Source organism: Acanthisitta chloris, unplaced genomic scaffold (genome assembly GCF_000695815.1).
Source record: "Acanthisitta chloris isolate BGI_N310 unplaced genomic scaffold, ASM69581v1 scaffold13485, whole genome shotgun sequence".
NCBI lineage: Eukaryota > Metazoa > Chordata > Aves > Passeriformes > Acanthisittidae > Acanthisitta > Acanthisitta chloris.
In genome coordinates, this window is record NW_008675420.1 from 18,871 (window position 1) to 32,987 (window position 14,117).

Here is a 14,117-nt window from a genome sequence, read left to right on the forward strand (position 1 = left end):
TCTAGGCAACAGGATTAATTACAGAGTATCTTTGATCAGTTATTGATACCAGACATGCAGTCCCAACTACAAGCAAAGTGGCCCCTCCCCCAAACCCAGCCTCTGAACATCTCAAGCCCTGGAAACAGCAACACAAGCGTAGGAGGTGTACTGAGCCATAGAACACATTCTCTGTAGCACATTCCTAGCACTGTTAATGTCAGGTATCTCAAGGAAGTGTTCCAGTCAAATGCTTTCCTGAACAGAAGCAACCCTCTAGAAAGCTTCTCTTGATACCCTTGAACTGATTGCTTAAAAAGGTGTGTGCCAGTGAAGGGAATTACCCATAGGTTTGGTATTTCTGTGTATGAGGTGTAGAGTCTTGAAATACTGCTGATCCTGAGTCATGGCAGGCTTATCTGAGGTGATATTAATTTAACTAGACTGAAGGGCTCAAGAAGAGAAGGACCTATTGATTTTGAGGGACAGCAGTCCTGTTCCTGTTCAGTTCATGAGACAGTGACGAGAGGTTGTTGATTCTTGATCAAGGGCTGTAGCAAAAATACAATAGTCATCTAGTTTTGGGAAAATGAGCGAGGACCTTTTTAAAGAGCTCTTTTTATTCCATTGGAAAATACTGGCTCATTAAAAAGGAAATTTCCTGAAATAAAAGTTTATTTAGTTGAAACTTTATTTTAAGAAAACTTAAAAATTAGGATGGATTATTCCAGCAAACTTGAAATGTTCAACTTGGACTCTTTGTGAACAGACCATTTTGATTTGTTATTTCAAAACTTTTCTTTGTGTGTTCTTGTATAATTTGTATGTTATGAAAATAGGAACAAAGCATTAAGATTTTACTGAAATGGAGCACATTTTGTCAGCCTAAGCCAACTCTGTTTTTGAAAGTAAAGTATATGCACACCTTGCTAAAATTTTTTATTTCTAAATGATGTTTCTGTTTTGCATAGAAGAAATAAATATTGCAGGATTCCCACCTGACTGGTAATTTTCTGTACATTTATCTGCATTGGCTTCTACTACTGTGCAGTGCTTTTATGGGAGGTCCTATGCAACACATAAGGCAGTTGTTTGGTGCATAGCCACATCACTCACAGTGCTGTTGAATAAAACCCAAATGTAGAGTCATATGATACCATCAGTTTCTAGGCAGATTCAGTGGGATCCAGAAAGTTTCAGTGGAGAGGTCTAGTTAAATTTGATAACATGATATAGCTGTCATTGATGGTACAACTTTTCATGTTTAAAATGTTTTTATAGGAGCTTTACTTAGAGCAGAAAAAATGTGTGGTGCTCATGTCTGAATGCTGGCTCTGTTCCATATTAAATAATCTGCTAAACTCATTATGGTCTTTGATTCTGAATATTCTATGAAAACTTTCATGGGGAAAGTATTTATAAAGAAAAATTATCTAAATCATATTTTAAAAAACTGTTTTAATTTTAAAAGGTTAAGGATAGTCCCAGTCTTCATGGGAAGCACATAACAACATTTCAGGGGCATTTTGGACTTGAGTATTAACAACATACAGGAAGATCTAAATCTCTGGTCCTCAGTGATCTCTCTTTCCTACCGGTTGTCTCAGATGACACAATCCATATGCCTGACTAGTCTCTTAATTGCCTGTCTTCAACATTTAATAAAGAGAAATATGTGAAATCATCAGGGACAAGGTCAAGAATAGAGTGAGTGATGCACAGTGGAACAGCACCCCAATGACCAAAGAAACAGGAGCGCAACTAGTGATGAAGGAATGTATCTGGACCTCGGGTTCATCTGCTCTGACTTCAACATCTTAAAGCAAGTCATCCTGGTCTAAGTTTCACATGTACATGACCAAGTATAGTTGCTTTCTGTAAAAGTATAATGGAAATAATTACTATATATATTCTGTAAGAAGACTATTCAAAGGATTGGAGATGGCCAGATATTGCTGCATTGGAAACAGCAGAAAGACTATTTAGAACTTTTCCAGGTAGTCTTACTGTAGAGAATATGTCTCTAGCTATGTGTCCTGGATAATTCTAGAAACAACATTTATGCAAATATCCTTATCAAATCTCACATGTTTCCATTATGCAAGAAACAACATCCTTTACATACATATTATCTAAATACAATAATTGATTTTCCACTCTCATGTGACAGAATTTCTGTGTGTTTCCCAATCACAGCTATAAATAATCAAGGAAATGTATAGTCCTCTGAGGAAGAAACATCAGGGATTTGGTTCATACCTGAAGATTTAACTACCCTTATGAAGTTTCATGGATATGAATCAGTATTCTATGCTCCAGCAATTCATGTTTCTTTCACTTTGCCAAACAAATGATTTCAGAATTTTGGATATCATCTGGTGCAATCTGGATGCTGAACATTAGTAAAAAATTGTTGACCTTTCTAACTTGTCTTTATTTCCTCCTGCAGGTGTGTGGTTGCATTATTTTGGGAGTCTCTATATGGATACGTGTTAGCAAAGATATTCAGGAGGTAAATGCATGCAGTCATACCAGCACCATGTAAAACATGGAATCTACTGTATACACTTTTCCATTCATTTCCCATCTTGATTTCCACAAATTTGCTATGCTTTCATTGAGGTGGTTTGCATGGGCAAAGATAAATGCATTTTATGATATTAAGATTAAACAACATGGTGCAGGTAGTCAGATGAAGTGATTGACACAAGCAGAGACATGACTACATGAAGTGTCTTCTAGTGTTATTAATGTAGTTTCATGCAGATGCACACAGATTTCTGTTTGAAAATATGAGTCTCTCTCCTCTAATGAAAATGAATGATGGTTTTGTTATTGATTTCAGTGTCAGAGAGAATAATAAGGAGCCATGCAGCTCATAGACCTTTCAGTGTTTTTCCCTACTACAATAGTATAGTCATATATATTCCTAGGGTTACTCCATATGTTTGTAGGGAATAGTTTTACCTTTCTCACTATCTTCAATAACACAATTCTTTCTTCCCTACTAACTGCAACTTAGAAAAGGGGCAAGGATTTTTCCCTTCTATTTTCAGCAACTTCTTACCCTGTTCCCCTCATATTTATGTAGAAAGAGTTTTAGATATCCAAAAATCTTTACTTAGGATTAAAATGTTCTAACAGCCCTTCTGGAGGGAGAAGACGAGTCCCTGAGTTCCGTTCCTGGATTTTTATGAGAGTTATTAAATTACTTCAGACATTTATGACTTTCCTCTTCTGCCAAACTAGGAAAAAGACAAAGTTGAGGGGCTATTAATCTTGCAGACATGCAGCAGAGGTTGGTCCTGTTGGTGCAAAGAAGCTTGGCCCTGCAGGCCCATTTGCTCAGCGCACACCCAGTGGCACTGATTCTAATGTTCAAGCAGTGTGTTTCTTCATTTGAATTTGGGCCATAGAATACAAATGAATATGACAATTTAATTTGGATTCATCTACTTTCAAAAAGGTTTTCTGCCCATAGAAGCGAAAAAATGGCCAGGTGTGACATGGAAGCATATTTTCAGCACAGTCCATCAGTTAAGAACAGTAATTTTTAACTCAATATTTTTCCATCTGGAAATAAAAAGATGGTGGAGATAAGAGGATAGCTTTATATATTTCCTGGCATTTAGCTGGTAACACTGTTGCCCTTAGGCAGTACCAGATGTCTCATGTCTGTCAGAGGATGGATGCAAGAGAACTCCATTCATGATGACATTGTGTCATGGGGTAAATTAGATCATGGTGGAGAGCTCTGCCATTCTCTCCTGTGGAAGAGGAAGAATGACAACTTTCACTCCTCAATCAATATTTTACTAGAAGCTAAAATTGCCATACTTGCTAATCAACAATCTCTCATATGATGGCTCAGGTGGTAAAATGGGGCTTGGAAAACCACAACCACTATTATCCTTTCTAATTTTTTTAGAGATTTCCTATTCAGAAAAGCAGGCTTAAATGTGTCCCAGACTTCTTTCCTGAGCTGACAGTACTCTCCAAAAACCTGTGAAGTAAGCATTTTCTTGCATTTTTGCCCTCAGGCAGGCAAAGTTCCCATTCAAAACTAATATATGTTTTGCCTGAATAATAATCGAACAGATCATAAGGATTTGGCTGTAGATAAGTAGAGCTTTCTAGGAATAAATAACAGGAGGTTCAGTCCAACTTGGAAGGGGAAAGAACAACACATTCTTCAAATTATACTTGTCTATATACCTTTACAATTTCCATGGGAAGATAAATGTGACAATTTCCAGATATTTTTGCTAATCTTGGCAGAAGTCACGCTGGAAAATATTCTTTGAACTTTTTTGCTCCATTTTGGCCTCAATCAGTCCAGTGGGAACTGACTATTTCGATATTTAATAATATTGAGGTATATGAATTGTTTAGTTGAATGTCCCACACATCAAAATAGAGTCCTCATCTCTGAGGGTTATATTAGAGATCATGCCTGAAAAAGAAAAAGAAAAAGAAAGCTGCTTCAAAAAATACATCTAACTATTTCTCTAATATATCCAGCATCACTCTGAGAAGTGTTTTCTCAGGAACAGCCACAGAGTATATTCCTGGCCTTCTAATGACAAACAGGATTTGTTTCTTTAACATTTGGTTAATGTAGGAGAGATTTTGAGATAATCAAGTTTGCTACTTCCAATAAAAAGCAAAGATTCATCTACTGAAAACCACCTGAAAGCCGTTTTAAAGACAAGAGATCTTTATTTACTCTGTAGAGTTGACTTCCATCTTGTGCAGAGGACAGGTTGTGAAAAGCCAGGTTCTACTGATAACATGGGATAAAATGTTTTTTGGTTAATGTAGGAGAGATTTTGAGATAATCAAGTTTGCTACTTCCAATAAAAAGCAAAGATTCATCTACTGAAAACCACCTGAAAGCCGTTTTAAAGACAAGAGATCTTTATTTACTCTGTAGAGTTGACTTCCATCTTGTGCAGAGGACAGGTTGTGAAAAGCCAGGTTCTACTGATAACATGGGATAAAATGTTTCTAAACTAAAATCAGTTAAAGGTTCGAACTCACGCTCGGGTGAAATACAACAACGATGGAAGGGGGACTGAAACTCATGCTTGGGTGAAGCATAACAAGGATGAAAGAGAACTCGAATCATGCTTGGATGAAATCAATAGAACAATAGCAAAGTAATGATTAACATATCACTATACCATGGTTATGTAAGAGAAGAGTATAAAAATGTATCCATCTCAGAACCATGTCAGAGTCAGATTTGGGTCTGTACCCCAACTCCCAGAGCTCTTCAATAAAAGCACCCATATAATCATTCCGTGATTATGTGTTTTCTACACTAACACTACTGAGCTCCCCAACAAAACGTTTAAGATGGGAGCATTAGAGCTTCATTTATTTATGGGTCAGAATTTCTCTATGGTTGCTAATCAGCATATTTATTCATTCCAATGTAATTATCTTGTTTTGGGGGATACAGATGTTTTTAGGAGGATCTTCTTATAGCTGAGATACTTTTTTCTCTCTTGTTTCAGGAGCTGGGTATAGATAGCAGCCTGTTTGCAGGAGTTGATTTGCTGATAGCCGTGGGCGCCATTATTATGATCCTTGGTTTTCTTGGGTGCTGTGGTGCTATAAAGGAGAGCCGGTGCATGCTGCTATTGGTAGGAAAGAAAAACATTCGTCTACTTTTAACAGGCTACAGCTATATTTGATGGATAAAGTCATTACAAGTAGTATGAAATCTGGATGGAAGCCTTTTAGTTTAACCAAAAGCATGATTATGATCATGTGTTTTCATTGCTTACCTTAAGCTTGAGCCCCTTCTGAATTCTAGTGTGGTAAAAATGATGGGTGATCTCATCAACAAGAAGACAGGATCCAGAGAGACCTGAGCATGTCACTAGCTTTTTTTCCATCGAGCCATCAATGAAGTTCCCTCCATGAATCCTCCCCCATTACCTATCCCATTTAATTTCATAAATTCCTAGTTGTTCCCTTTGCTGGTCCACTTAGAATGCCCTACCCATTCTCCTACCCAACACCTCTCACCTGCATGCTGCCCATCATGCCACTATGATGTGCACCTTTTTTGATCACCAACTGAGCACACTCTCTCTCGAGTGCGCTCTTTTCTCATTGGCAAAGAACCAAAAACTGGAGCAGCTCTGACTGGAACTTCATTCTACCTAGTGCTTATTCAAGCACATGAAAGAGTAATGTAGACTTGGTCAAAAGTGCTATAGTTTTCACCCCCTTTTGTTTTCTTCGTAGTTTTTTATTGGTCTGCTTCTGATCCTGATTCTTCAGATCACAGGAGGTATTTTAGGTGCAGTGCACAGATCTCAGGTACAGTATTATTCTATATTTTCACTGATGTATTCACAGAGTTTTGTTTCTATCCTGAAAATGAATACTATATTTTAATTTGTAGGCTGAAAGTCTCCTTAACAAGACTCTGGAGGATGGTGTGAAGGCACTGCAAGAGACTGCAGAAAATTATACAGAGTTTCAGAAGAACTTCCAGAAGTTTCAGAGAGAGGTATTTAAAAAGCAACAAAGGGCAGGGGTTTTGCTAGCTGTTCCATCTCTGGCATTTGTCTCATTTTATGACTGCTCTGCTATAGATTTGAATTTCATTCCCAGCTCATGGGGAAGGTTCTGATTTAAAGGCAGGTTAAAACACTTCAGAAGGGGCTTCTGTTCCCTGGATATGACATGGTCTTTCTGTGATGATTTCTTTATGCAATAGTGTTTATAAAGCCATGAAGCAAGGACACGCAACATGCAAGTGAGACTGACAGTTAGCTAAGCTCTTTCATGAGAAGGCTGCCTGCTTCTTTGTTGCAGCTTTCCATTCTGAAAGAACATTGATCCTTCACTGTATCCCAAATAACAACTATCCAGTACTTTTAAGGAAAGATTACCGCAAGGCTGAGGAAAAATTCAGAAGTGTATATGATTTGGAATATCCTATTGCTACGAAGTCATTAAATGCCATACTTTTCTGTGTGAGAAGAGGGAAGAAAATATGATCAGAAGTTTGTTTTTATTGTACTTTTACTTTTCCTGTCTCCCCTCATCTGCAAGACCTCAGAAGATGAACAAGTGTTGCTGTGCCCCTGGGATTCACACAGAGAATACCCTTGAATCTCACTGATATCATTGACAGTGTAGACCCATTTCCCTCCTACTAGTACCTGGGTCTGTACATTGACAGAATGTCTGCTGTTAAGATTTTTTTTAGTTCCTAATGGGAGATGACTTCGATGGATAGACTTAGACAATTCCTATGATTTTAAAGACTGCTGTGTGAAAGAAAAGGAGTCAAGAAATAATATTTAGGTGTCTTATGTTACTTCCACTTCTCCTTCCCCATTCCACCTCCAGCCTTCTCCTCTGTTTCTGAGACAGCTTATTTCTTCTGATATAATAAGCAGCTCCCTGTAGAGATGATTGAAGGGTAAGCAAAATGAAAAATCCCATAATTACTGTATTAATTTTTAAATAGACCAGGACTTCTTTATTGTGTCCCACGGCCTTTGCTTTTATACAAAATTATGTGAACATTTCCAGCTGCTTTTCAAAAGAGGGGGGACCTCAAACCCACATCTGCACCTCTGAGCTTAAGTGGCTTGAATGAAGTAGAACATGAAGTGAAACTGCACCTGGTTTAGGTTTCACAAACCCCAAATGGAGCCCTGGTCTCCTCAGTCCATTTCTAATTTAAAGGGATAACCATCATTCAAAGTGGTTATTTTTCTAGATTTCAGAGTTTTATGTGCCTGAATTTTACATTTCCAGCTTGACTTTCCAAGATGTGAAATGTGGATTTTGCTGGAGCTATTACTTTCCTTCTGCAAGTATAGCTTACAGAAAGAAGACTTGATTCTCAAAAACTACTATACCCACTGTTGTTCCATGTTTCAGTTCCATTCTGACACTGACAATTGCTCTATAGTATTGCAGTGTTTTTTGAATACTTTATATTGGAATTCTGGTCTTTTCCCCCCTATTTCTTTCTTTTTTTTTTTTTTTTTCAAAATTGTGCACTTATATTCTTGTAACTGATAAGGAAATGTAAAGGCTGTTTGGGACAACTTCCACATGGGAAAAGATGAAAGACAATTTGTCCTTTGTTGTTCCTTTAGGCTTCCTCATCTACTCTCCTCAAACTGAAAATTTACCACTTTTTTCCTCATCTCCCCATTTCCTCCTTTCTTGCAGAACAAATGCTGCGGTTTGCTGAAAGGAGCTGAAGACTGGGGAAAAAATTTTAATGATGAAATCTGTAAGTGTGAACTAGAAAAGCCATCAGACCTCTGTGCCCCCTATCAAAACACAGTTGTTTATAAAACGGTAAGAAAAATGTAATGTTCCACTCTTCTTTCCAAAATGTCAAGTTTTAAGCCAAGATTGGCTTTGGTGACTGGCATAGTCAGCAGTTCTGTATCTTTCCAAAAAGACAAAGTTCAAAGTTTTGCTTTCTTTTTGTTAGCCAGCATTGCCTGGTGCCATCTATTACCTCAGCAGACTGCATGATGACTACTGGTGAAAACTGTTATGACTTTGGGGTCAGGGTATACCTCTGGGTCAGAGCACACATCAGCTACCTTGTGGCTCTCATTTCTCCCTCAGAAGGTTATGTTCCCACTAGGTGCATTCTGGTAGTAAACATGTAGACTCAGTGACTTTCAAACTACTAAGAGATATTGAAAAACAAACACATTAAATGCAAGACCTTTGGGGTTTTATAATCCTTTCTTACAAAAACCCATGCTCATTTTGCAGGATCTGCTGGAAAGAAACCTTACAAGTTGTAGGCTTCATGGCAGCATACTCAAAGTGTGCTTTCCTGCAACTACAGCCTTTCAAAAATCTTGTAACAGTTAATAGAATAATAAGGCAAAAAATCTGGTGACAGGCAACAAGACAGTATACTCAAAAATTGACATGGACTGTAAAGATCTCAGTTATTTGATTTCAAGGTTTACCTGTCTCCTTATAAGGAAATTTGGATTCTGTGCATATGAAAGAAAATCTGAAAAAAAAAGTGCAGAAAAGAATTGAAGTTTTAGAATGCTGGTGGTGCACAGTTTGCCAGTGTGTACCTGGCACAAAACAGATTTTAGTAAATATCCATTATGGTTGTTTATTTCCCTAAATGCACAGCTCCATAGTGAGGTCCTGCCTGAACAGTAATTTTTTCCCTGTGTAGTCCCACAGAAGCAAATACTGTTTTAAAGCAAAGGAATAGTCTGGTTAAGTAGAAAGATGCCAGAACCCAGTCTGGAAATAATATGTGTACAAAGAGGCTGTTTTGGCCACATTTTAATGTCTTTTTGGCCTCAGGCAAACCCTCAAAGGACACATGACGTGCTACCAGTGAAATTACTGCAGGTGCAAGATGTCACTCACATGAACGTGCAGATTTCATGGTGGTGTAAGATGCTAATAGAGACACCCAGCTCTTGTGATCCGGGAAAAAAAAGATTTTCCCTCCAGTGCTCCTCTGAGCCAAGTTAAATTAGATGTTTTTTAGAAGAATTAGAAGAAGACCATTGTGTTCATTGTGAGGGAGGAAATATGGTGAAAGAATATAACTATATTGGGGGGGGAAGGTAGTTGTAGTGTTGTAACAGTAATGCAATTTTGATGGATTTAAGCTGTACTTGGCTCTCCCTACAGTTTGCAGAAGGAGCATTATCAATGCCTGAAGAGGATGCAGTCATTATAAGAGCAGATGTATGCATATAATCAAAAGGAGAGTAGCTCTGCATAGAGCTTCAGTTGTGATCACTCTCTTCCTTCCAGTCCCAGCCCAAGAACAGCAAGCATTTGACAAAATTAATTTTAAAGAGTCCAACTCTAGTAATAAGCCTTGAAGTTTCAAATTCAAAGATCAGCTTGGTGGGAAACTGAAGTTCTCTTTCAGACCTGATCATGACTGCATTAGCTCTCTCCTTGCAGTGAATGATTGCTAAATGAAAATAAGAATAAACACTTCCTGCCTTGTTAGCTGAAAACCATGCAAACATTAGGCATTACAGCTGTATGTCTTCCTTAGAAACTGTATCTTTATTTTATAGTCAGCTACTAAATTAATCTTCATATTTGGGAAAGCAAAGACTACATATCTTTCTCAGAGCATAAGGTACGCATAGCTGTATTCTTTGTGTTCATTAACAAAACACCAGAGTAAATTCAAATAGCCTTTCTTTAATACAGAGTTAATGAGAAAGAGAGAGAACATGTGAGAGTTATTTTAGAAGATGCATTCCTAATAACCTTAGGATAATATTGCTTACTTATAATTAATAATTTTGTCATATTTTTCAGACTTGTGGAGAAGTGATTATCAAATTATTTCAAGAGCATCTGGTCATAATTATGGGGATCGCCTTTGGACTGGCTGTTATTGAGGTACCAGTGTACACCACTATAATATTTGGTAGCTGACAATCAATATGTTCTTCTTGGAAATACTTTGGGAATGGGATTAAAAAGCCTGGCTTGCTCAATTAGTAGACAAGGGAAAACCACATCTCACTGTAGCTTTAATCTTGCTGTTATTTCATATGAACAGTATATGAACAGTATATGGCTGCTGAGCCAGATCAGACCACCCTGCTCCCTGTATAAGTGTATCACATGGGACTTTTTCTGCACAAAAATGACAGTCCTGGAGCCTTGATAGCAAACCCTGTGGACAGAGGGGTGTGCACATACACAGTGCCAGAAGACACAAGACACAATAGCCAAACATTTCCTCCTCTTTCTCTTCTTTGCTTGAGGAAAAAGTTATCCCATAAGAAAACTTAGTCCCTAAACTACATATTCTTATAATGGAGAAGTTGTGGTAACAAAATTTTAATTCTGAGGTGTACTTTAGCCATCAAGATTGTGTATGAATGTGGCGGAGTGTACACCTGTGATGCTCCATGTAAGCCTGAGTGTAAAAAAACCACAGAGTATGTGAACTGCTTCTTTTAATTGCCTCATCATACACTGAAGAATAACATGCAAGATTTTCTCTGAAGAGAGGAGGAGAAGTGAGGCTATCCAGTCAGCTACTTGATGAATGATAGGCTTTGGTTAGAAGAAAATGACAAAGAAATAGGTGATTTCATCATGTTGCTTTCTTTGGTCATTTTCTTTCTTTACACTCTTCCTCCATGATTTCCCTATTCCCCTGCTCTCCTGTCTGTTATCCCAAGCAAAACTTCTTAACATCATTGGCAGAGAATTGTTCCTTGTGATGGAAGAGTGGGCAAGAGCCCCAACTCAAAAACACATTTCCAGGAAAATACTAGTAAGCAGGGAAGAGTTACATAGATGCAGCACTGGGAGAGAATAGGCCACCAACTTCTTACTGGGCACAGTCTTTAAGGCGCTATATGTGGGGGTCAGGTCTCTAACCCATATGTAGACTTTGTGGGGGAAAACAGGTGAAGTACACCAATATTAAAAGGCCTTAGAAAATATAATGGAAGTATAAAATTGCATCTGTATCCCTGAGGTAATTTATAAGTCACTTTGCCCTAGTTACTGCAGTTATGGGGGTTGTAGCCTTCACTTCATTGGCCATCATTTCTTCCTGCTCTCCAGCTGGCATTTTCTGTGGTGGCTGCCTCTCCCAGTCATAAAAGGATTAGAAAATAACATGAATAAACAATATGAGCCTCAGCTGGTACAGATTGTCAGCTGGCAATTTACACTTGATAAACATTTAGCCTTTCCAAAGATATTAACATATTATGACTTCTCAGGCAATTGCAAATTAAAGGCTATATGCTTAACCAGCTCTCTGCTCTGGAAACCCCCAGATAAAAAGAAATGCTCTTCCCACCTCTGCTTGCTTCATTATGCCACTTGTGGGCTGTTACTGGTTTCAGGTCACCTTAAGTGAAAACGATACTGAGAAGGGCCCAGCTTCACTTGGCACAAGTGAAAATGTGAGCATGGTATGTCAGGGAAGCCTTGTCAGTTTATTCCAGCTGTGAGTCCATCCCCTTGTCTTAGCTGTGCCCCCATGTTACGTATGCACTCCTCCATCTTTTCCTTACGTAAATGAAGTATGAAGTAAATGAAACGAAGTTCATGGCTTCATAAGTGTCAGTAGGATGCTTTCCATTTTTTGTGGAACACCTTCACAGACTAGTTAATTTTAAATCCAGAAGGAAGCTTTCTGCTCTGATCTCACCAGCTGTCTGTCATAGGACGTGGAATTTGACCCAGTATTTCCCACTACAGAAGGTGACCCTACTGAATTTTCTGTTTCAAGAAACAGTTTCTTCAGTGAACTCAGTGTTTCTTTCCCAAATCTATTACTGATGAATATAAAATACTCATTGCCTGACCATTTGCCACTCAAAATGGTGCAGTATGCGTATAGATGTAAACTTGTACACATAGACACATGCATATGTATACCTGTATACATATACTTGACACATATATTTAGAAAAAAGAGAGTGACAGTGGAAAAGAAGAGAGATTTCAAAGGGAAACAACCCTTAGAATACACAATGAAATCAGAAAGCTCTTCCAACTTTATTAGAAAAATTTTGGTCCGAATTTCTTGACCTCCTCAAAAATTGCTGCTCCATTACAGCTAACAACTGTATTTTAAATCCCCAGAGATACAAGTTTCCCCATCCACAGAGGCACTCCAACTTTTAAATAAATGAAACTTCTTCATCATGTCTGCAGTTTTACCTGTGGCACATACTGACTTCATTAAAATGGCTTTATTCTGGAGACATGTTCTTTAGGAGTTTTATTGGAAAAGATCTTCTGTATAGCAGATTTAGCCTGCATGTAAATCCAAGACATTTGAAAACAAAATATTCCATCTATGTATCTGTTGTATTCCGGGATTTCCAGAACTGCCAAGTAATACCAGAAATGTCTTTGTTTTCCAGATTCTTGGTTTGGTGTTTTCTATGAGCCTCTACTGTCAGATCCAGAAAAAATGATTCTGTGGAAGTGTCATAATGATGTCACCAGCCAAATCAAAACCTTTCTAGGTGGAAAGATATTTGGCTTGGCACATTCAGATAAATATATGCATGTCCCAGACAGCTGTTCTGATGAAAAGGGCAAGCCTTGTGCACATGGACGCTTCAAAATTTGCAAAACGACCTCTTTATAATTCACAAGACTTAATGATGTGAATATGATTTTTTTATTTGCAATAAACATCTTTGTTTATGTTTCTGAGCCATTTATTTTATCTGAAGACAGCATTTAAGTCAGGTTGAGGTTCTGAGTTCACTGTGCGGTGTGCCCAAATGCGTGTTACAACACCCGCAGCAGAGTCACCATAAACAGCTGCAAACCATCGTGCAGTGGCTGACTGCTCTGGGGAACTTGGACTGCCAGGCAGCTTTGCTTGTGGAGCAGGGTGTTCTCATTATGAGTGTTGTGGATCAGTTTGATGCTTGATATGGTGTATATATGGTCAGAGGTTTTGTTACTTGTGAGAAGTGCAGGGACAAACTTGCATCCAAATAGGAAAGCCACATTTCATTTCATTTCACAGCCCACACCCAGGGGGCGCCTGATGGAGGAGCTGGGACTGGTCCTGTGCTGCCTGCTGCTCTCCCTCTAAGTGGGGTGGAGGGATGGGCCCTGGTACCAGACTATGCCCTACCACCCCAGGGGAATCTATGTGGTGCCAGCCCCTGAGGAGCTGCTGGCCTAGGTGGCTCCTTGACAGAAAAGAAAGGGAGAAGATTTTTTAAAATACAAAGATGTCCACAGGGACCTGCTGAGGTTTTCCACAGCACAGTGATGGCCTCCCTGCCGTGTGCTGGGGTTAGCAGATTTCATCAACCCCACTGGACCCTCATCTTCATCTATAGGAGCAACTTTAAATACCTCCAGACAGCTGCTCTTAAGAGAAAACTGCATACCATGCCCCTCTGCTTTAAGATCCCTCAGATGCCCAGGACTGTCTCAAAGCACACCCAAACTGCTTCCACCTTGACAGAGTCATGCACCTGTTGCTGAAAAATATATTAAAAGCTTTCCTTGGTTAGAGACTTTTGCCCATGTCTCATACTGACTGATTTAGGTTCAAGGAAAATTCATCTGCAGCAAGTACTTCCTTTAAAACACAACTAGAGGAAGTTCTGCCCCATCTCCCACCC

General features: G+C 38.7%; 1 protein-coding gene across 1 annotated transcript in view; it reads left to right on the forward strand.

The window, feature by feature from the left end:
* TSPAN8 (tetraspanin 8) overlaps window positions 1–12,941 on the forward strand; it is a 15,847-nt gene extending 2,906 nt beyond the window's left edge. The window contains exons 2-8 of the mRNA XM_009075752.1: window positions 2,429–2,491; window positions 5,499–5,627; window positions 6,238–6,312; window positions 6,398–6,505; window positions 8,191–8,322; window positions 10,303–10,386; window positions 12,888–12,941. Of these exons, the coding sequence (XP_009074000.1) occupies window positions 2,429–2,491; window positions 5,499–5,627; window positions 6,238–6,312; window positions 6,398–6,505; window positions 8,191–8,322; window positions 10,303–10,386; window positions 12,888–12,941 (645 nt within the window). The remainder of the gene's footprint in view (window positions 1–2,428; window positions 2,492–5,498; window positions 5,628–6,237; window positions 6,313–6,397; window positions 6,506–8,190; window positions 8,323–10,302; window positions 10,387–12,887) is intronic.
* Window positions 12,942–14,117: the final 1,176 nt, after the last annotated feature.